This window comes from Castor canadensis, chromosome 10 (assembly GCF_047511655.1).
Source record: "Castor canadensis chromosome 10, mCasCan1.hap1v2, whole genome shotgun sequence".
Taxonomy (NCBI): domain Eukaryota; kingdom Metazoa; phylum Chordata; class Mammalia; order Rodentia; family Castoridae; genus Castor; species Castor canadensis.
In genome coordinates, this window is record NC_133395.1 from 55,853,528 (window position 1) to 55,877,208 (window position 23,681).

At 39.9% G+C, this 23,681-nt stretch overlaps 1 protein-coding gene across 3 annotated transcripts in view; it reads left to right on the top strand.

The window, feature by feature from the left end:
* The window catches only part of Dgkh (diacylglycerol kinase eta), a 173,415-nt gene that overhangs the window by 54,261 nt on the left and 95,473 nt on the right, over window positions 1-23,681 (top strand). For all 3 annotated transcript variants that reach the window (XM_074043314.1, XM_074043316.1, XM_074043315.1), the window contains exon 3: window positions 21,120-21,230. In XM_074043314.1, the coding sequence (XP_073899415.1) occupies window positions 21,120-21,230 (111 nt within the window). The remainder of the gene's footprint in view (window positions 1-21,119; window positions 21,231-23,681) is intronic.

Genomic DNA, 23,681 nt, shown 5'->3' on the forward strand with positions numbered 1-23,681 from the left:
AGAGGTGATGAGCATAGGTAGTTGATCCTAGAGGTGTGATGGTGGCTAGAAGACATAAGGGAAAAGGTAATACCCAGGTGAAAAGAGATTAGAGCGCGAGGAAAAAGAACACTAAAGGCTAAGAAAAGCTTTGTGGCAATGGAATCTGTTCTAGACGCTGGAGGAAGAGCATGTGGGAGGAGGTGAATATACTGGATGTTGGGAACGACAATTGATACGGGATGTTGAAATAGGTTTCATTCTGTCTCAGTTTGAGCTGAGGCCTTAAAATGTTGCAAATAAGACAATATGTGACACCGACGTTCACGTTCGTTCCTTAGTGAGGGTTTGCAACCCTTACATAGTCCAGCTTTTTTTTTTTTTTCTGGTGGGACTGGGGTTTGACCTTAAGGTGAAGCAGGTGCTCTACTGCTTGAGCCACAACTCTAGTCCATTTTGCTGTGATTACTTTGGAGATGGAGTCTCAAGAACTATTTTTCTTGACAGGCCTCGAACCACGGTCCCAGCCTCCCAAGTAACTGGCCACTGGTTCCCGGCTTTGCCCAACATCTCAAAGGGATGATCCAGGCTGAAGAGGCTACAACAGAGCCTGAGAGGGCAGGAAGGAAAGAGATGATTCCATTCCGCCTGACACTGTGTGAAAGGGTGCAGAGGCCTTCTGGCGATCTTGACTTGATCTATACTCTCTGGAGGCTTTGGCAACACTGAACCTGGGCTAGGCATGCTTAGAGGCTAGATGCTTGCTGGCAGCTTTCGCAAATGACAAGGCAGCTGGGTCTGAGTTCCGAGGGTCAGGAGGGGAGCCCTTCTTGCCAGGTGTGCCCATCGGAGGCAGATGTCGAGGGTGGACAGCATCCTTGGGATGGGAGATTGCTTGAGCCCTGGTGGCTGCAAAATGCCGGTTCTGTCTGGAAAATCTCTGCAGAACCAATGAGGAGGCTTCTTTGAGGAGTCAGATCTTTGATTAAAGAAGTGAGGGAAGGAACTGATAGTCAAGAGAAGACACCTACTGTGCTTGGAGCAGCCTGCAGGTGCAAGTGCAGGAATTTGGATTTGGACATTTCCCCTACTGAACTGTAAAGTGTTTTGTGAATAGTGGTGATCAGAGAACTTCTAATTTTTTTATGAGTGATGGAAAAGCCTGGGAATGAGTTTCCTTTAGGACAAGAAGTGAATGGGCTTCTGAATAGGTTTAAAGGTGCACATAGAAAGAATACAGATCTTTGTTGCTCACCCTCTGTGGAGTCCCATTTATTTGGTCCAGTGGTTACTGGAATTTGATGAGCACACAGAATGTTTAGAAAAGCCCTATTAGATGTGTTGAGAAGTAGTAAGAAGTCAAAGAATAATAATATGCAGTAGGTCTGGCTGCAGAAAACCAGCAGGAGTTAAGTGGACTGGTCCACCAGTATTGCTGCCTCCCTTTCCAGGAGGAACTTGAAGCCAGGCATGCAGAAGAAGTGAATTATTACATATTTATGTGGAGTTTATAGTTTTGATCATTTGAAGCCTTTTAGTCTTGTGAATTGTCATTTTGAAGGAAGCATAAATGGAGAATACTGCTTTTGCACAGCTGGGTTTTCTTCTGTGTGTGGTGCCCTTTGATGTGATTAGGATGATAGCTCTTACAGGTGTTTCTTCCATTTTTTTTTTAACAACGGAGGTGGAAGTAGTATATTCTGATTGGGATGGGCTAGTATGTTATTTTTATTTCTAGCATTAGCTTACTTATTATGCACATTGCATGAGGCCCCTTGTCATACTCCACCAATGAGATGCCACCATCTGTGGATAACAAAAACCGTAAGTCATAATGTCTTAAAAGCTTATGGAGTAGGGGCCGGATCTGACTCACTTCTTCTGTGATTCTTGAGGCTTTGCTGTCCTCTCTGTCATAACTGTATCCTCAGCCAAGTGCCCAAATTAGTTCCAGGTGTCACATCCACACAGCAGAGAGAAAATGGGCTCTTTCTGATGGTGTATCCATGGCAGACCCCTGGAGATCTCTACTCATAACCTCACCGGCAGGAATTAGGTCACATCTCACTTCTGAACTGATTACTAGTGACAAGGGGAAAGGAATCCTCATAAACATTTTATTAAACTAATTAATATGTACTTGGGAGAGCTAGGAATAGTCAGCTTCCTCTCAACACATGACTTTGGAGAAAGAGTGGATACCTAAACTGTATTTGGGTTCTTAGGAAGAATGAAGGGGAAATAGATGTTGTGTGGGGTCCTGCACCTGTTGCTAGAATTATATGTAATGATTAGCACAATAAGTCAAAACAACAAAGTATAGATTAGATGGCAAAAACATAGTATACATGGATTAACCAGCTGTGACAAAACCCTCAAACAGAGTGATTTAAATGATACAAAAGTTTCTTTCTCACTCAGTAGTGACTGTTCAGAGGTAGGTAGGTGGTCTAGGGCTAGTGGAGTAGACTCACCATAGTGTGAATATGCAAGTTGCTAAGTCGTTATAATGGAGAAATGCCTCAAATCTAGAGACTCAGAGAATGAAAAAATTTCTCTCTGGCATCATGGTCCCAGAAGTGCATCTGAGGTGAGTGGGTTTCTCTGTCCCATGAGACCATTCAAGGACCCAAGTTCTACCCAGGTGGATTCTTGCCATGTTCACTGGGGATTTTTCTTGTTTGTATGATTAAAGTTATATCATCTTTTCCAGGTTCCCACGAGGAGGAGTCAGGTCCATGTATAAAACTTAGGCCAATATGGCACCTGTTACTTCTGCTTACATTTCCGTTAGCAAAGCCTTAGGCCCATGGGGACATCTAACTGCAAAGGCTCAGGAAATGTAGCTTCACAGGCAGCTTTCAAGGTCACTCAAGTCCATTGCCAGCCAGCAGAAAGAGGAAAGCAGGAGTCCAGAGCTAGGCCTGACATCTGTAAGGCAGTATTACTTAGACTGCACCCATTTTTCCTACTCACAGTCTGTTAGCCCAAACTTAGTCTCATGACCGCATGCCAGAGGTCAGGAATTACAGTCTGTAGCTAAGAGGCCAAGCTCAGGGAGAAGGAAAGAATAGATTATGGTAGACTAGTAGCTGTTTCTTCCTTACAAAGGTTTTGCTCTGCTCTGCCAAGGGACTTTATTTGTTGGATAGAGTTTTATCTAATGCTGAAAGCCAATCATCACTTTGTTGAATTTGCTTACTTGCCATCCTTCCACCATAGAAAAAACTGACGGTAGTGATAAGCAGTACTGGTATGAGTCATTACAAATAGAACAAATCCAAAAATGTGTACATGAACTTGGATTATATATTATATATATATATGTATATATATAAACTTTTATGACTGTCTTAGTCTGTTTATTTAGCTGTAACAGAGTCCCCAAGACTGGGTAATTTATACCAACGTTTATTGGGTCATGATTCTGGAGATTGGGAAGTTTGAGATCAAGATTGATAGGCCATCCCAAGGCAGAATATGGAAGGAATAGGGAGAGAGAGGAGACAGAGGGAGTGCAAAAAGGGACCAATTGGTCCTTTTATTGGAAATCTACTCCCAATATAATGGCATTAATCATTCTTGAGGGGTGGAGCCCCCATGACTAAATTCCTGTTAAGGCCCTACCTCCCAACCTGGCTGCATTGGGGATCAAGTTTCCAACTTAAGAACTTTGGAGTACACATTTGAACCACAGCAATGACCTAAGATTAGATTTATAAAAAACAAAAACAAAAACAAAACTAGGGCTGGGGCAAGTTCAAACCCCAGTTTGAACACCAACAAAGCCAAAAGGAATATGTGCCGTTACTTTTCCCTGGAATTTTTCCTTTTGATTCCAACTGTGGCCCTTGTTATATGTGCCTCTACTTTAACTGTTTGCGTTAATCTCTATGGTCTTCCTCTCCAGGGCGGTTAATAAAATGCAACACTTGTCTTTTTTTTTTTTTTTTAAACCAGTATTTTATATTATAAAGTCTGAATATTTGTAACCCTAAAAAAAAACAAAAAAAAAAAAAACCCAAAAAACAGCAAGCAAACCATTCAAAACAAAAACACAGGAATGCTTTTGAAAGTGAGTAATGAGTTCTTTTCTCAAAGCCTGTTGGCCTTTGATTCTGATACTCTGAGGTGCACACTTGCTTTCTCATCTAGCAGACTTTTTTCAGCAGTCATAGGATGTTATCCTAAACTTTGATATTTATTTTTCTACATTCTAGTTTTAGATTTTGTTGGGTCAGCTACAAATTAGTAAGGCTTGTAAGTAGATAACACATATTTTTATTTAGATAAAATGAAATTAGATGTTAAAAATCTCTTCTAGAATCTTCAGTGCAGCCTCTGTATATTATTAGCTCAATGAAGGCCAGAATTTTTGTCTGCTTACTACTATATGTCCAGTGCTCAGACTTCCAGGCATGGGGAGGTCCTCAGTATGTATATATTTAGTGAATGAATACAACTGCAAAATACAATAGACCTCATGTGTGAACAATTGAATGTGATTTTTTTTTTCCCCCTCTGGACTTAGGAATTTGTGTTTCTTAGACATGTGGTTGAAGTGATGTTTGCTTGCTTTTCCATCCAAGAGAAAAGTGCAGCAAACATTTGAGTCCTCCCTGACTGCATAACCTCAGCAGATGAATCCTGTGTGCATGTGGAGAACTGCATAGAACGATAACATATGTGATACCGCCTAACACAGACATCTAGGATGCAGGGATTGGTGAGCTGGAGGGAAGGAAAGGAAATGTTCCATTCCACCCCAACAATAACAAAACACCCACTTATTTTTGAGCAGCTGTTTTCAAGTAGAGTTTGGGTAAGATGAGGAGGAAAAAAACATCTGCATTCCAGGACGACTTTGAGGAAGAGGGAGCTAAAGACTAAGTGAGAACTTGGCCTGTTTTATGATTTATGTTCTCCTCATAGATTTCAGAATTCATGTACCACTGAAAATACTGAAGAGGGGAAGAGAGAAAGAGAAGTTTTTTAGGCTGAAAGTAATCTTTGTACATCTCTGACCTATGTGAATCTATTACTTTTTACAAATAGTGCTCTAGGAGAATCAAGGGCGTGAACTTGCAAATGACTGAGTTCTGCTTGAGTGACATTTGGAAGAGTAGGCATTTAAGCCCAGCATTTAAAGGTGAGTGAGGGGTATGAAAGCTTCTGGTGAAGAACATTTTGGGCTTGTGGGAAGACACCTAAGTAAAGTCCAAAGATAAGAGAGTGTGTGTTTTATTTGGCCAACTTTTATTTGGCCAACGGGGTGGTGAGGGGGAAATGCAAATGGCACCTAGTGGGTGGCTACAGAAGCAGTGGTGATAAACACTGTCAAGGTCCTTAACTGCAGAATTTGAGTTCATTCTGTGACTTACAACTACTAAAGGCTGTGAACACAGAAGCCCCAGGATCCTCATCCAGGGACTCAAGAAAACAATTCTCGAGGGAGAAAATACAGAGAATTGGTTCAAGGGGGTCTCATCTGGTGTGAGGAAGTATATGTGTTCTTCACGTTCATGTCTACATAGGTTTCTTTCCTAAACAATGACAGCTTTTATGGGGTTGTGACAGTCAAGTGAGGCCTTCCTGAGCAAGGCAGTGTTTCTGTGAGTAAAGGAACAATAGTTGTGAGGACAAACCACAGACAGGCCAGCAAGAGGGTTTGGTTTCTTGGATTTACTGTGGAGACCTTGAGTATGGTGTGTCTCTGAGCTTGTGCTCCCTGACTTTAGGGACCACGTGATATGGTCCTGGTGAAGTGATCAAGACAGGAAGGTCCTCAAAGCCTTTTTGGGCTCAAAGGCAGGCATGGAGGAGAAGGGAATTTTGTTCTGTTGTCTACAGTGGTACTCTCTGTTGACCTTCCTTTTGTTATTGGTAGAACCGTGTTTGAGTGCCTGTCTTGCCTCAGCTATACTATGGCTTATAAGTGTAGACTTGTACACATACCCAGTGGAGTACAGTTCAGCAACAACCAAAGGGTAAAATGCTGTCATTTATGACCCCATGAGTGGGACTGAACATCATTAAAGTGAAAAGTCCTGATGTGCTCAGGAGGGGGTTATAGATAATGACGTTGTACTGTATATCTCAAAAAACTAGAAGAAAGGATTTTGAATGTTTTCACCATAAAGAAATGGTCAATGTGTGAGGAGAAAGATGTATATAAGCTGATTTAAACATTATACAAGGACACATGTATTGAAACATCATACCCCATAAGTATGTATAATTTTTATGTTAGTCATTAGTTACAAAAATGAATTTAAATAAAAAAAAAAGTAGGCTTGTGTTCCACACTTGGGTCAAATGTCAAGGGGAATTCTTCCCTATGAAGAGTTAGTACAGGGCGCTGTCATGAATCCCACTCTACCACATTGTTCCTTGAATGCTAGTTCTGGAAGTATTTCTTCTCTTCTCTTCTTCTCTCTCCCCTCCCTCTCTTCCCCTCCCCTCTTCCCTCCCCTCTCTCATATGTGGTCTATATTCTATATATGAGAGAGAACATGCAGCTTTTGGCCTTCTGAGCCTGGCTAACTTCACTTAAGATGATCTCCAGTTCCATCCACTTTTTTACCTGCAAACAACAAAATTTCATTATTCTTCATGGCTGAGTAAAATTCCATTGTGTATAAATACCACATTTTCTTAATCCATTCGTCAGTGGTGGGGCATCTTGGCTGTTTCCATAGCTTGGCTCTCGTGAATAGTGCTTCAATAAACATGGGTGTGCACGTGCCTCTCAAGTAGCCTGTGTCACATTCCTTTGGGTATATCCCCAGGATATACCCAAACAGGATGGAGGAGCCTCCATCCTGTTTCCCATAGTGGTTGTACTGATTTACATTTCCACTGACAGTGTATGAGGGTTCCTTTTTCCCCATATCCTCACCAACATTTGTTGGTGTTGGTGTTTTTGATACAGCTATTCTAACAGGAGCTGGAATCTTAATGTGGTTTTGATTTGCATTTCCTTTATGGCCAGGGATGTTTGAAAATTTCTCCATGTGTTGTTTAGCTATTCGACTCTGGAAGCATTTCTTCACAGTAGATCATTGCTGTAGCCTGAGTAAAAAGTCATAAAGCTGCAAGAACTGAGCCACTGGTGGCAGAAGCAACATTTTGTAGTTTTTTTGGGGGGTGAAGTACTGGGGCTTGAAATCAGGGCCTCCTCTTCTAGGCAGGTGCTCTACCACTTGAGCCACTCCACTAGCCCTTTTTTATGATGCCTTTTTTTGAGATAGAGTATCATGAACTATTTGCCCTGTTTGCCCCAACTGGCTTCAAACCTCAGTCCTCCTGATCTCTGCCTCCTGACGAGCTAGGATTACAGGCATGAGCCACTGGCATCTGGCAGAAGCAGCATTTTGACAGCAGACTGACTCATGTAGGGCAAGAGGAGGTAAAAGGTGGCTTGGCAGTTTAGGGACTGCAAACCTAGGAAAATGCTGTTTCTGCAGGGAAAGGAGCAGAGTTGCTGTGAGAAGGTGCCAAGTTCATTTTGAGTTCTATAGAGAGTGAGGGAGAGCAAGTGACTTTTCCCTGGTGTCATGTAGCTCCTTACGGGGAAGTTTGGAATTAGAATCTAGGTTTCCTGAAGCCAGGCCAATGTTTTTCCTACTGCTCTGAGACAGATAGTACATGAAACAGAATGTGATTGTGAGTTTGAGGTGGAGACACCATCTCCAGGTGGTGATGTCGAGTAGGCAGTTGTAAATGGAGCTAGAGAGAGAACGTGAATAAATATAGAAACTTATTTTAGGAGATATATATATATATATATGTATATATATGTTTCGAGGAGATAATTGGAGCTATGGAAAGGAATTCACTCAGAGACTTGCAGGCTATAATTGGAAGTAGCCAAGGGGCAGTTCTCTGAAGAGGAAGGAAGGAAGGAATGCAGAGAGGCTGACACCAGGAAGCAGCAAGAGCATCCCACCTTTCAAAAAGGAGTTTGTGGTTGTGAGAGGAAGGCTTCACTTGTAACATGGCACACGGTCATGAGGTGAAACAAGTCTTGTTTTTTAAGAGGAGCCATGTTAAGGGGAAATGGACGGAGAGGGAACATTAGAGAAGGAGGACAGGGAAGAGTTTGGTTTAACAGAACAAATCATGATCAGCACCGGGGCATTAGTGTAGTGCTCGGTACAGGTCCTAAGGATGCAAAGATGAAGGAAACACGATCCTCACCCTGGGAAGTTCACTGTCCAATAAAGGACAGAAGCAGGACTCGCATAAGAAGGGCTAGCAGTTACTGAGCACCACGTGTCCAGAGCTGCTGCAAATACCTATGTGCAACCACTCACTTAGTCCTTACACCTCAGTGACTTGGCTACTACTGTTATTTTCCATAAAGAGGAGGAAACTCAGGCACAGAAAGGTTATGTGATTATGATTAGCTCAGGGGCTTCCACAGCTAGCCGGCATGGGGCCAAGATTAGAGCCCAGGCCCAGGCCAAAGCTCTGCACCTTGTACATTAGGGAGACAAATTATTGCAATATGCTGCAAAGTCAGCGGGCAGAAGTAGCACGGGAAGGGAAGGGTTAAATGCTCTCCCACAGGATGGAGTAGTACAGGGAGATGTTAGAGGAGGAAGAAATGGAAGCTGGGATGGATTCAAGTGAAGGAACATACTGTTGTTACTGGAGTCTAGAGCTCTCTGGAGTGGTGGTGGTACATGTGTGTGTTTTTTGGGGGTGGTGCTGGATTGCTGTTTCATGCAGTAATTTGGAGCAGGTTTCATCTCTGACCTTTTCTGGGCCCCATCCTAGTCTCAGAGGTCAGTCAAATGTGATTCTATTCATTTATGTGAACAATGAAGTTTGTATTTTTTTTTTTTTTGTAGGTTGAAATCAGGGCCTCACCCTTGCTAGGCAGGGGTTCTACCACTTGAACTTGAATCACTCCACCAGCCCCTGAAGATACTTTTTTTTTTTTAAGCAAAAACAAAACCAAAAAAAATTGGATTAGCTTTTTTACGGGTATAAGCCCTACCCATCAAAACCATCATTGGATGGAGTTGATGACGTTAAATAGAGCATGTGTATTTGTGTGTAATCTGCCTGTCTGTCTCTGAATTCAGAAAACTGGCAGATGTCTGAGAATTTCCTATGCCATCAGGACCCAGATGTCCTTTGGGGGAAGATAGAATACATAAGCAGCAGATTATTGCAGATACAATTGAAACTTCAGGAAACAAGCTGATCTTTTGCATAGAAAGATGAAAACAGCCCTCCCTGAGTTAGGTGCAGATGATAGCATGACTCCTGGTGTTCTGTGGTTAGTCTGTCCTGCACTTCACCCCATTCCCATCCCGTCCATGCCCACATCACTACCCCCAACTCCTCCCTCTCTGAACGGCATCCCGGAGGTGGGAACATTAGGAACACAGCGGTACTCTCAGACGCAGGACTGGCGGGAGGTTGTCTCTTAGCTCGGACTTAACAAATCACGTAATGTTTAGTATATTTTGGGCCACATCAAAATGCCCTTACATCAAAATAGTTGCGTCATTGTGGCCATGCGGGAAGGTGGTGGGTCCATTGAAATGGTCATGTGTGGGCAATGGGATTATTCTTGGAAGTGAGTAGGGGTGTTTGATAAAGGAAGAAGTTAATTCACAATTGGAAGGAGAGAGGATTTTTTTTCCTTTCAAAAATCTCTTTGCAACAGAATCACTTATATGCCACTCATGAGTTACAGGGTTTATGTAACGCTGAAAAAAAGTCCCAGCTGTGTTCCTGTCTCCAGAAGAAAATCCTGAGCGTTAGCTCAACACCACTGCCCTCTAGTGGTAGAATGTAGTTCATTGTCGTTTATGAAAAAAGTTTATCTGATAACCAACCATATAAAAGGCATTTTGCACCTTTTCGGTAGGTATAATAACACTTAATAAAACCATATAGTTTTACCAAGCATGTTGTCCAAATTTTACTTAGAACCTTCTCTAAATAAAGTACATACTAAAAATGGAGAAAGCTTGATGTGATGAATTAACAAATAGAATTCACAAAGTAACCACACTCTCAAAAACTAATTATATCTTTCTTTTTCTAGAAAATTATAAATCAGTATAATGGCCAAAGTATGTTATCAATCACTGGATAGCTTGTTTATATAAAGGGTGATTAGAACATGTTGGTTAATCTCCCATTATTTTGCTTTAGATTGCATTGTTTTATATATAAACAAATACCCTACACATTAGAGTTTATGCTATTTTATACAAAATAATGAAGATATTTTGAGTGTATTTAGAGGTGTTTAGAATATTCTGTGACACTGGGGTGCTGTTTCTTCACAGATTCCTTTTGCATCTATTTGCCCTGTGTTTGGAGGGCAGACCTCACTTCTTCCCACGTTTCTGCAGAACTGGCTTTTGTTTGACAGATTGAGTTTTCTCCTTCTTACAATTGTATATAGTACATTGTATTTTAATAAAGAGGCTTGGATTTATTTTTAAGAAGGCAGGAAATTCAGGACAAGATAAAATTCAGAAGGGGAGAGAAGGATGCCAGGCCCAAAGCTAAGTGGATCTGGTATCAGAAAGGATGGATAGATTTTGAGGCAGAGAGGAAAGTCAGACTTGAAGCAATTTCACACGTGGCTGATGAAGGAGGTCACCTGGCTAAATCCAAATGAGAGCAAATCGCTCACCTTCCAGAACTGCTGGGTGAACCTCAGTCATCATTCAGATATATATGCTGGACGGTTTATGGGGAAAAATAGCTCTTATTTTATAATCACACCAAAAATACTTGGAAGAGCTAAGAAAATAGAAAAAGCTATGTTACGATAGGGGACACAGTACATTAAAGCACAAACTTATGATGAAGACAGCTTTGTAAGTATGACCTGCTGAAATAGTATTTTCTTTAAGACACTTTGTGCTTATAAAGCCTGTGAGGACCAATATTATGATGAATTTATGAGATATTTACATTTCATTTTGTTTCATCCTAACACCCGAGGAAAACGGGGCAGGTGATACTTATCTTCCACCTACAGATGGGGAAACTGAAGATCTTAGATAATATCACTTAGTTGAAGTCACAGAGTTGGTAGATGGCAGAGCTAGAATAGAATCCAACTGGTCTAATTCTCTTATACTTTGTTATTATGTTGACTTGCTGGAAAAAAAATAGAAATGTCTTTCTCCAGGGAATTTCTCAAATGCCCAAGGAAAAGTGTTTTAATTAATTTATTGCTTTCCTGATTATTTATTAGATCAATTTAATATATAATTATTTTTTAAGTTCAGGTACTTGCCTGTATATGTGATGGAAAAAATAAATGAGGTACATTTTCTATCCTTGACAAACTCAACAGTGTAGAGGAGAAAGGTATGCATGCATATTAAAACTTCATGCAGCAGATTGATTCCAGCAATCATGCCCGAGCATAGTGCTGTGGGTGAGCCTGGAGGATGATGGAGTGAGGGGAGGGGGTTGGAAGAAAAGCAGAAGACCACATGGATTGGAAGGAAGAACTCATAAAAAACTTAAACATAGAAAAGTATGGATTATGTGAGACTAGTGAGTACTTCTTCCAGTCTGTTAGGTGAACTTAGAGGGACTGCTGAAGGTGAGGCTGTCAAAGAGGGTGGGTCCTTGTGGAAGGAAGTCTTGTATGCTCAGCTAAGAAATCTGGAGTTATACTGTGGTTGATGGGAAGCCACTGAACCTATTAAGGAAGACTTTGCTGTCCACAGTGGAAAGTATGAACTAGGTAGGCAAAATGGATAGCAGAGAGAACATTCAGGAAATTGTTCAAGGGTGTTAGAGGAGCTTGATCTAAGGCAATGGTGGGAATGCAAGGGGATGGATTGAACATTTGGAAGCTTTTCTATAATAAAGAATACTCATGATAAGGGCTGATATTATGATGATAAATTTTTGACATACAGTTTTATTTATTTTTTATTTTATTTTTTTGAAGTGGCAGTGTTTTTACTGAATTAATAAAGGTACAAAAATATGATTGTAGAAGGTGAGGTACATTGAACTGAATCCAGAAGCAATCCAGAATTATATTAGTCCATCCTTCATATGAAATTGTCTTCTTGACACTTTCTTCTTAGTCTCAAAAGCAGACTTCTAATTGAAAATTCTATACAAAATCCCTTATGTCAAGCTTTAAGGTACTTTCCAATTCATACAACACATTAATGATTTTGTTGTCAAATTTCTCATTGAGTAAATGAGAATTTATCAAATTTCTCATTGAGTAAATAAGGTATTCTTCTTTAGCCACTGTATTAACTCAGGCTGGCAAAACAAGATACCACAGACTAGGTGGCTTATATGACAGACACTTCTTTTCTTTTTTTTTTTAAATTAATTTATTTAAAAAAATTTTTCATTTATTCACATGTGCATACATTGTTTGGGTCATTTCTCCCCCTGCCCCCCTCCCCCACTTCCCCCCTCCTTCCCTCAGTTCTAGGCAGGTCCTGTTCTGCCCTTATCACTAATTTTGTTGATGATAAGACATAAGCAATAATAAGAAAGACAAAGCGTTGACATACAGTTTTAAAGAATTATATATTCTTTAATATTCATTGCCTCACCTATCACAACACATAATGATCCACAAGTATTATTTCCACTTCAGAGACTGAAGTCTGTACACTCAAGAGGCTCACCATTAAAGGTGCTTAAATAGACTCATGATATAACTGGTTTTGTAACACACACCCAAGAAAGCATCCCATAGCTTTTTTTTTTTTTTTTGCAGTGCTGGGATTGAACTCAGACTTTGTGTTTGTTAGGCAGGTGCTCTACCACTTGAGCCACACCGCCAGTCAGCCCATCCCATAGCTTTTTAGGAGCTTAGAGACAAATGCATAACACAGTGAGTAGTATAAGAAAAATTCTCTGTGAGGACAGAATAGTTTGAAGAGATGGGAGAGAAGCGATATCTATCAAATGCAGTGTGGCAAAAACACCCCTAATCCATCTGTCCCATCACACCACACTCTGTTCTCTAAAGGAGAAGAGAAGAGGTTCTATTGGGCCAAAACTGATAGAAGATAGAGGTTTTTCTGGACATGATGAAGGCACATGAAGAAGTCATGGGTCATCACTGACATTTAACTTTACCACACCTGTTTGATGGTCTCCCCCAAAAGTGAATAATTGAAAACATACACGTCAGATAAGTTAGGCAGTCACTGATTTTTCAGGTTGTTAGCTTCATGAAAGGATCATGGAATGGCTGTTTTTAGAGTTACATTCTCCTTGGGGCATCAGAAGGGTTTTTTTGTTTTTGTTTTCTTTTCCTTGCAGTACTGGGTATTGAAACCAGGACCTTGTGCAAGCTAGGCAAGCACCCTACCAACTGAGCTATAGCCTAAGACTCCTCAGGTCATCAGATAGCATTCCATCTAAGCAACTTCAGTCTGCAGCATGGGAGCTTTTCTGAAAATGCAGATGAAATCCTCGCACATTCTCGTGTATATAATTTAAGAAAGGAATTACTTTTATTTGAGTTAAGCAAAGAACACGAAATGAGCAATTCCACAACTCTAAGACATTGGACTAAAAACAGTCTCAGATATCCAGCTAGATAAGAGTTCATTCAATGTTTAAAGCTTTTTTTAAAAAAATAATTTTTAAAGCCAAATTCATTTACCTTTTCATTTTTAATTTTTGCAAACTGTGTTATTGGATTGTGGTTAGAATCTATATGGCCTTATTGGTTTTTCATGAGGATCAGATAATATTAAACCAGTATCTGTTAGAGTATGTGACTAATTGGTGATTAAAATGTAAATATTTTTAAGCCTTTTTTGGAGGCAGGAAGGGGACTTATCCCTTATCCTGGGAATTGTGAAGAAAATAAAATTAAAATTTGATGCTTGTTTTTACCAGGTTCTTAATCATATTTTCTGGTCATAATTATTATATTTGTTACTAACTTTAATTTGTGTTCTAGTTGAACATTATTATTGAATATAATGGTGTGATTTAAAAAATGATTCCTTTTTCCTTTACTCATTATTTTGAAATTTTGGGATCCACATAGTTTTTCCTTCATGTTTTATTCTTAACCACACTTTGATCTGATATATTTGCTAGATCTGTGACAAATTAATCATTTTTGTTATGCTCCTTCTTTTATAACAAGTGTCTGTTCAGCCATGTATAAACAGAAGTTTTATTTTGAGGATGGACTTTCATGTGAATAGCTGTGTCCCAGTTAAATCTTCTGCATCACATCCCTTACAGGAAGGCAAGAGTGCTTCTTTTTTTTTCCCCCCCCAAGATTTTAAAATTAGCTATTTGTATATTATAACATAGAGCAGTTTGTAAATCCACAAAGACAAGGACTGTATCTTGCACATCTTTATATTCCTTGCAGCTTCACACATTGCAGATGAATCTATCCTTATACAAGATGAAAAAAGAATGTAATAGTTTCATAGAGAAAGAAACCAAATAAATTATTTGCTCAGGAAGTGACTGTAACCAGGTGCAGGTGACTCATGCCTGTAATCCTAGCTACTCAGGAGGCAGAGATCAGTAGGATTGAGGTTCAAAGCCAGCCCTAGGCAAATAGTTCAAAAGAACCCCCTATCTCAAAAATACCCAACACAAAAAAAAAAAAGGCTGTTGGAGTGGCTCAGGTTCTAGAGCACTTGACTAGCAAGGATGAGGCCCTGAGTTCAAACCCCAGTACTGCCAAACCCCGCCCCCCCCAAACTCCAACAATAGCAAAAAAAGAAAGTGACTATATAAAGAACATCTCTAAATGAACAATCGTCTTAAAATCTGTGTGGAACATTTTCTGTCCCTCTGCCTGTCTTTCCCTAGCCCTACCCCAGGAGGTGTGCAGGGACATCTTTACCTTTATAGGCAGGACCTCCTGCTGTTCTGCACATAGAAAGAAACCTGCAGAGGCTGGAAACCATAAAATCATTTGTAGCTACTATTTGTTGCTTAGCTATTGGTATCACTTTCCCTCAACCAGGGGCCCAATGCTTTCCCATTTTCTAACTGTCTTCAAACACGTGTTTACCTAACATTTCATTTCAGGCTGTCTCTGAAAGTTGTTGAGCTCAACTCCACCCACATTTATGTGTGGAGCCCCCAAGATATGTCCCCTAATGAATTAAATGGTGATATTATAAAAATGGGTAGAACACAGTCCTTATGAAAGCTGTAGGTTAATGGCATCATGCCATTCAGCATCACAGGTGTTACTTCACAGGTAGCGAATGTGCTCTTTAGCAGGACAGTGGCACTGGATCAGAGTTGAGATGAATAGGAGACATGAAGACAGACAAATTAAGGAGAGAACATATAGGGCAGAAGAAGGATTCTGGAAAGGGCAGGGGAGAGGTTGGGGGCGCTGTGCACTGTCTCCTGTGACACTTCTGGGAGTTGAACTCCATCCCAGCAACAGAGAACTCATGGACGGCTTCATGCTGTGGCCTAATATTATAGGTTTTCATGTAGAAAATGACCCCATAGCCATGTGGAGATGAGGTAGGCTATTTGTGTTTGAATGCTTGTGTAGCTTAAATAGATCAAACGTTAACTTTTCTTCATTACCTTAAATGGAACTTTATGAAACCCGGTGCACACATAGGCACTGCCGTCATTTGGATTTCCCAATGATTTGTTCTTTGGATGAGTTTGATGTTCACAGCATCTCAACACTTTGTGTCTGCATTGACGGATTCTAGGCCCTCTACCCTGGGTAATGTGCAATGCTACATGGTGCAGTGATGCAGCTCCTGCATAGCCTGATTCTTCCTAATCCCCCTTGACAGGAACAAAAGGCTTGCTTGTCCTGCCTTTCCTGGCAAAGTCTTAAAATAAAACTGTATTAGGGCTGGGGTGTGTCTCAAGTGGTAGGTGTCTGCTTAGTAAGCATGGGGCCCTAAGTTCAAACTCTAGTACTGCAAAAAAAGATAAAAAAACTATTAAATGAACACAACTGTACAGATATTTAATATAAAATATAATCAATAGATATGTTTAAATATATCTGTTCCCATATTATCTCTTAAGCTTTCTATAATACTGTCTTTTTATAAGTCATAGTGGATGCTTTGTGAAGCCACAAACCACGCCACTGGGTAGAACCCTGGGACTCTGAGCTGTTTGGCTGTTCAGGGTAATTGTATGTGGTAAGAGCTCCCTAAGTCCCAAAGTGAAGCCAGCATGTCACCTGAAGGGTCCACAAGTCTAATCATGCCTTGAAAATAAACCACAACAAAAAGAAAGTGCAAAATGAAGATACTATATTTTTGTGTGTGTTGAAGGAATGAATACTTAAATCAGGGAGAGCATGTTCATACACTAGTGTTGTTTGTTTCTTTTTAAAATCTGTTTAGAAAGAACAGTCACCTCATACACTCCTACAATGTTTTCAAATATCAGATTTTCAACTGAATAAATCAGCACATGTTAAACTTTCAAATTAGGTTATGCCTGTGTATTTTAGAATATGCTTGGTTATGAGCTGAAATTACTAACTAATGCTGAAATCACAACAGAAAATTGGAACCAAAACTTTTTAGCTATTGCTGTCTAACTAAGTAATATTAAATTATGCTGTTTCCCATGCTATTAGGCACTATTATGCTAATGGGAGAGAAAGTTAAAGAAATTATCGTTTGCTACTCATATTAAGACTGTATTTTAAAAAAATGACAAAAAATTCATTCACTTTGATGTTATGTGAAGGTTGTCATTTGAAGTTATGGTAGATTCAGAAAATTCATGAACCCCCTAAAATTTTGTGTGTGTGTGTGTGCCTGATTTTTCTGGAGAGATAGCTTTTATAATTCTCATCAGATCCTAAAAAGGCTTCTTTTTTGCAGTGCTGATGGTGGAACTCAGGGCCTCACACTTGCTTAGGCAGGTGCTCTACCACTTGAACCACTCCACCGGCCCCAAATTAAGTTTTTGAGTGGCATGCCAATTCTTTGTAGCTGGATCTTGTGGCTTCTAGCAGAAGTTCTGTATGTTGGTTGACTGAAGGGAGAGGCTCAAGGGTGAAGGAAACATCAGGAAGGAGAATGTGAAAGAAGGTTATCATTGAGATTTAGTATCTCATTGTGCCACTTAAAGAGACAGTGTCTTTCTTTGTAATTCTCAACATTTTGTCCATGTCTGGGAAGAGTTTTTGAGATTGGGCTATTAGCATATCCTGTCATGTGGGAGTAGTACCCAGGAATCAGTACTTTTAAACCATCTGGTAATTTGGATGCACATTCAAGTTTGGGAGCCGCTTTCAGAAAATTCAAGGATGTAAACCATGCCCTATTGGGGTCAGTTACATGCTCGGTCTGTTAAGTAGTTAGGTCATGTAGTTAACCTGGTGGAAACTTCAAATGTGCAATTGTCTTCTCAAGTGCTTCTTGTCATGACTGCCTATGAAGTCATGGCCATTTCCTACCCTCTTGCCTGGCATGCTTGATTTCATTCACAGCCTTTCCCCCTTCCCCAGATATTTGTAGTTCGCTGTGTCAGTATTTCCCTATGCACTCTCATACTCTTTTCCTAGAGGTTTGTAAAATTTTCCCTGCTCCAGACCATTCTCTCTCATTTTACCTTTTTCTTTTTTTAATTTTAAATAATTTGAAGATCCGTGACAAGTTTTGTTTCTCTTGGGGAATTTACTATTGTCTTTTCTCAAACTCCTCAAGTTCCTGAGTTCGTTGCATAACTCAACTCTGAAACTCTTCCACCACCATTGAGGTACACTCAATGAGGGAGGGCCGTCCTCCAATGGCAGCTGTCGATTGGGTGCTTCTTTTTCAATTTGTAATAATACAGTTAATTATTCTGTATACAAATATTTCTGATGTGATGGCAACATCAAGTGTTGTGATACTTTTGAATCATAAAATGAGATTAGCTTTTTTATGTTTCTCTCTGAGACCTGGGTTTCTAGAGGTGGAGGCCCATGGGTTGGGACCTCAACCATTACTCCCTGCTACAGCACAGAAAAGGCTGGTTGGATCTATTAGGATGATAATCACAGTGGATGGTTCCCCTTGACCTCCAATCCCAGAATGAGAGTTTCTGTGAGTGGGTCAGGGCTGTTTCCCTAATAGATGTTGACTTCAAATGGACTCATGTTTTTTACCACTCTAGTGAATTCCAGTCTTCCTCCCCATCACACTCACCATATGAGTTTAACAGGAGTGAATCTTTTGAGCTATGGTTCTCCCTAGTTTTGATTTCTCAAGCAGTCCTTCCTCCTGGTCAACCTCTATCTTGTGCAGTCTTTTGCATCTAGCTGCCTGAGCCAAATGGGTATGGGGTTTTTTCCTAGGTTCTTTGCTCTCTTTTGTCCTCCATGTTTATCAGCATGTCCTGTAGAAGCTGCCTTCACGATAGTGTCTCAAATGCTTCTTTCCCTCCCATCTGGATGATTATGCTACAACTCTAGGCAAAAGGCCTGTCTGCCAGTCCTCCCCTGAAATCCTGCAGCAGCCTCCTAAGTGTTCTCGGTTTCCTTCACACTTTTTCCCCACTCCACTCTCCCACCTCAAACTTTTCACTAGCTTTCTGCATGTGGAGTAAAAAGCACACTGTCATGGCAGGAAATCCTGGCTCTTGTTCTCCCGTAACTTCATCTCCTGATACTCTCCATCCACGCCAGCTGTTATTTGCCCTGTCAGTGGCCTGTGAACATTTATTTACTTCTTCCAAGAAGCTCTTATAATTTGATGCCTGGCAAATACTCTCTGAACTTAATAGTGTAATGATATCATAATAATAACACTTTCTGCCACTTATGGAAGTTTTCCATAGTCCAGACAGTGTGCTAAGTGCTCTTCAGACATTATCTTATCATGAAATTAGATGCAACAAACTTGTGAAGTTGGTATTGTTCTTCCCATTTTTTGGGGAAGATGAAAGCATTGGAGTGACTTGCTTAGGTTCATACGTTAGTATGTGGTGGAGCTTGGCTGACATCTGTCTGTCTGGTTCTTAAATCAGTCCTTTCCTACTGAAGTTTCAGAAATATTTTGTTACCATTAAATTGCAATGATCTCTCAATTACTAGGCTTAGAGCAAGCCAAAGAGCAGGTCTCTTAGTAAAATTGAAAGTAAACATTAATATAACTTAATGACCTTACTGGCGACAACAAACTTTTCTGTCTTTTCTCTCTTACTTGTACTAATATGAGAGAGTTTAGTGTGAAAGTTGCAAATAAACTCTGCAATCAAGCACATGAGTTTAATCTCAGAACCTGGTATCTGTTCATATGTGCTTTCATCTTCACATGTGCTCGGTAGTGTTGTCGGTGCTTGAGATATGTCAGTGAGCATTGCAGTCAGATGATGTAGAACTTTGGCTCTATTAGCTGTTTTTGTCTTGGAGGCTACTATAGCATTATTACTCTTATTGAATTTAGAATAAATGTGAACCATCTTGGACCCATCCCAATGGGTCCATTTGAGCCAGTCTTATGAGATGTTCTCTAAGGACAATCTTATAGGAAGGCTCCAGAGTACTTTTCTTTCTCCTTTATTTCCAATTAAAATGAAACATTAAATTTAACTTTATTAGATATAGAAGTTCATGTAATAAATTTGTACATTGCATTGTTTGTTAGAAAATGGAAATACTTTGTGGGTATTTGTGGAGAAAAAGATGGCAATAAGAACAATTTGCAGTATCAGACAGTAGTCAGTGAAATGGGTCTCCTTAAAAGGTCAAGACTTGAAGTGGTGGAGCTAGCTAGATAGGAAGAACAGAGGGAGAGGAGAGAGAAGCCAGTGCTTAGGCCCAAAGGAGGAATGTGAAAGCAAAGTGGCCATGATGGGTGGAGGGGACTGAGTGAGGGTAGAGACTATAGATGGGGTCAGACAGGTTCAAAGTGTTTTGTTGATGACAATGGAGTAAATGAGCATTTCTGACCTAGAGTCGCAGAGTCCTCACCTACCTATTCCAGCCACATCTCCTGCTGCTCCCTCTTGTAATCAGTCTTGTAGATTTTTAGTAGAAAGTTCATTGGAGAGTCCCTAAATACTTATGCTGTTCTAAACCTGTATTAGTCTGTGACAAAATACCTGAGCAAGTCAATTTAAAGGAGAAAGGGTATATTTTGTCTCACAGTTTCGAGGTTTCAGCCCACGGTCAGCTGCCTCTGTTGCTTAAAGGTCTGTGGCAGGAAAGCAAAGGTCATTGAGGCAAAGCTGCTTACCCCATGTGGGGAAGTGGAGAGGGTGGAGAGAAGCTGCCAGACCCCTCTTCTTAAAGACTCCACCATCTCTCAAAAACCCTTGGAATTCCTCAATGGACTAATCCATGGTCAGAGCCTCAGGATCCAATCAACTGTCAGAGGCTCCATCTCTGAGCGCTGCTTTATTGGGATGGAACCTTCCACTCATGAGCCTCTGTGGGACATTTCAGACCCAAACTGTAGCAAAATCTTTCTATTTTGCACACACCTGAAATGCCCTTCTCTTATCCCTTTTCACTGCAATAAACTCGAAATTGCAAGAACCACTGTGGAGCCTTCCTCTGGGAATTCTTTGACTCCTTCTGAGGAATTTCCATCTCTGGGCCACCAAACACAGCCCTCTGCATTTGTTGTAATAACTAACAGTTAATGAGCACTTATTATGTGTCACCTACTAAATCTTTTAAACGTTTGTTATTTACTCCTTACACCTACCATATGGCATATCCTACTAACGCCCCTATTTTACAGATGAATAAATAAAAACATGAAGTTTAGTGTCTTGCCTGAGATCATGCAGCTACCTGTGGTGGTGCCAGGAACTGAACACAAGGTCTCTGGCTCCAAAGTCCATGTGCTCTCATAATAAATATATTAAACTGCACCTCCACCATCCTTACCAGTACAAGACAGTGCATACCACAGTATATTGCAAATGTTAGTTTGTGTGCATGTGTCTTTCATACTGTTTGTGAATTCTTTGGGGACAGAAAACCATGTCATACACTTTTGTTCTCTGGGACTTTGTGCATATGCTCCCTTGACTCAACTGTGACGAGAACAAAGTATTCTCTCCTGTCATTTGTAAGATGTGGGATACTATTTGAGAACGGCAATGATCATCTGTCATTGATTCAGAATTGCAGTTGGTTTGGGATTGCATTTTAACCATGTCATCGTGCTTCTGCTTCTCCCCAGACCAGTATCAAAGAGGGACAACTGTTGAAGCAAACCAGTTCTTTCCAAAGGTGGAAAAAGAGATACTTCAAACTTCGAGGCCGTACACTGTATTATGCAAAGGACTCAAAGGTAATTCAAGAGTGTACTAGTTTCAAGTACCTCAGGTTGTGAATGCATCTTAAATTTTGGTCGTATACACTGTTTTTGTCTTGGGGTCTCGCATAGCATCATCCATGTCCTTGCATGGATTCAGTATAAATGTGATCAACCTTGCACCCTATCCCAAGACTCATCTCTTTGGGTCATTCCCACAACATGTCCCTAAGAATAATCTTATAGGAAAACTCTAGTGCATTTTGCTTTTTCTTTCTTCTTCTCCTTTCCTTCAAATTAAAACATTGAACATAATCTTTCTTAAAAGCATCATCTTATTAGATATAATAAACTCCAAATTTTGAGTTTCTTCCCTCTTCTGTTACTTTTCAACCTTTGAAATAGTATTCTGACTATGAGAGTTACTACAGTTGTTAAAAATGTATGTTCTTGGTTCAGATATAGGTTTCAATGCTAATTCTAGCAGATTCCACGATGTGCCTGTGGCTAGCATGCATTGTTGAGAGGAAGCTTAGGTAATACCTAGCACAAATAACCACTCCTTTATGCTAACAGTTAAGAATAAAAATCATATGGGAAGAAAATCAATACTTAAGCAATTTTTATGTAACAGTTAAATAAAATAATAATAATGCATTTTTGGAAAAAATTGTAATGAGCCCATTAAAATGGATATTTTAGTATTGCTTCAAAAATAAACATGAAAATTTCTTGCTACTGGGCCAGTGGAAAAATTAATCACTTTCATTTTTAAAAATGTATGTTCATGATGTAATTAGATGAGTTATATGCCAGGAGGCAAAACCAAAACCTACTTCTTAGTTCATGCAACTGTAATAGAATACCACATACTTACAAATTAGTAATCACAAGATAAAATGATATTATTTTAAAAGTCATGATGTTCACTGTTATGCCTGATCTGGCTCATTCTGGCTTTTCATGTCTGTCTCTAGAAGCATTGGCTAGTTGACAGCCTTTGACTTTGGCCTGTGTTTCCCATCTGCAGAGTGACTTTCCCTGTATCTCCATTTGATGAAATGCCCTGTTTTCTTTAAGGACTCCCTCAAATAGTCCTATTTTCATTATTCATAAGAGGAAGGATTTAATCATTTTCTGTTGGAGAAATTATTGGTGACCTTACAGAGAATTTCATTATAGCTCTTCTCTTCCACTTTTAATAGTCTATTTACATTACAGTTAGGTATGTCTGTTCCATCTCCTGTGCTTGGCTGTGAATTCCTTCTCATCAGGCAACAGGTCTTACAGTCAGATTGGTTGACTTGAAGTAGACTAGTGTAACTTCTGGAGATCTGGGAGGGGGAATGGAAACTATTAGAAAAGAGGGACCCTTTTTTCTGCAATTCTAAAGGTTTGCTGTTATGCCAGCCTTGCTGGAAAAATACAAAAGTGGGAAGGATACATTTGTTTACTCAGATTTTCTAATTGCTAACTTGTTCATTTATTTTTTGTTTTTTATTCATTTATTCACCTGTGCATACATTTCTCCCTCCTACCCCCGACCCCTTCTCTCTCCCTCTCACCTCCCACCCTTCCAGGCAGAACCTGTTCTGCCCCTATCTCTAATTTTGTTGAAGAGAAGACATAAGCAATAATAAGAAAGACAAAGAGTTTTTGCTAGTTGAGATAAGGATAGCTATACAGGGAGATTCCTAGCACTGCTTCCATGTACAAATGTGTTACAACCCAAGTTGATTCATTTCTACCTGACCTTTCACTAGTTCCTGATCCCCTTCCCATATAGACCTCTGTCGCTTTAAGGTTTCTGTATTAGTTCAAACCCTTTCATGTTTTGGGTTTCCTTCCTATCCCCATATCTCCCGTATGTGCTCTCCCCTTGTCATGTGACCCAAGTCCTACCACATTGTTGTATTTGTCCTAGATCTAAAGTCTGTATATGAAGGAGAACATACGATTTTTGGTCTTCTGAGCCTGGCTAACCTTGCTCAGAATGGTGTTCTCCAGTTCCATCAATTTACTTGCAAATGATAAGATTTCATTCTTCATGGCTGAGTAAAACTCCATTGTATGGTCCTGGACTTTTCTTTTTTGGGAGACTCTTTATTGCTGCTTCAATTTCATTTTGTGTTATAGATGTATTCAGATGATTAATACCCTCCTGGTTCGATTTTGGATGGTCATAAGTATCTAGAAATCTGCCCATTTCTTCAAGATTTTCAAATTTATTAGAATATAGTTTCTCAAAGTAATCTCTGATGATTTCCTGGATTTCCGTGGTGTTTTTTGTTATCTCCCCTTTTGCATTTCTGATTTTACTGATTTGGGTTTTTTCTCTCCTCATTTTAGTCAGGTTTGCCAGGGATCTGTCAATATTATTTATTTTTTCAAAGAACCAGCTTTTTGTTTCATTGATTCTTTGTATGGTATTTTTTTGTTTGTTTCTGTTTCATTAGTTTTGGCCTTTATTTTTATTATTTCTCTCCT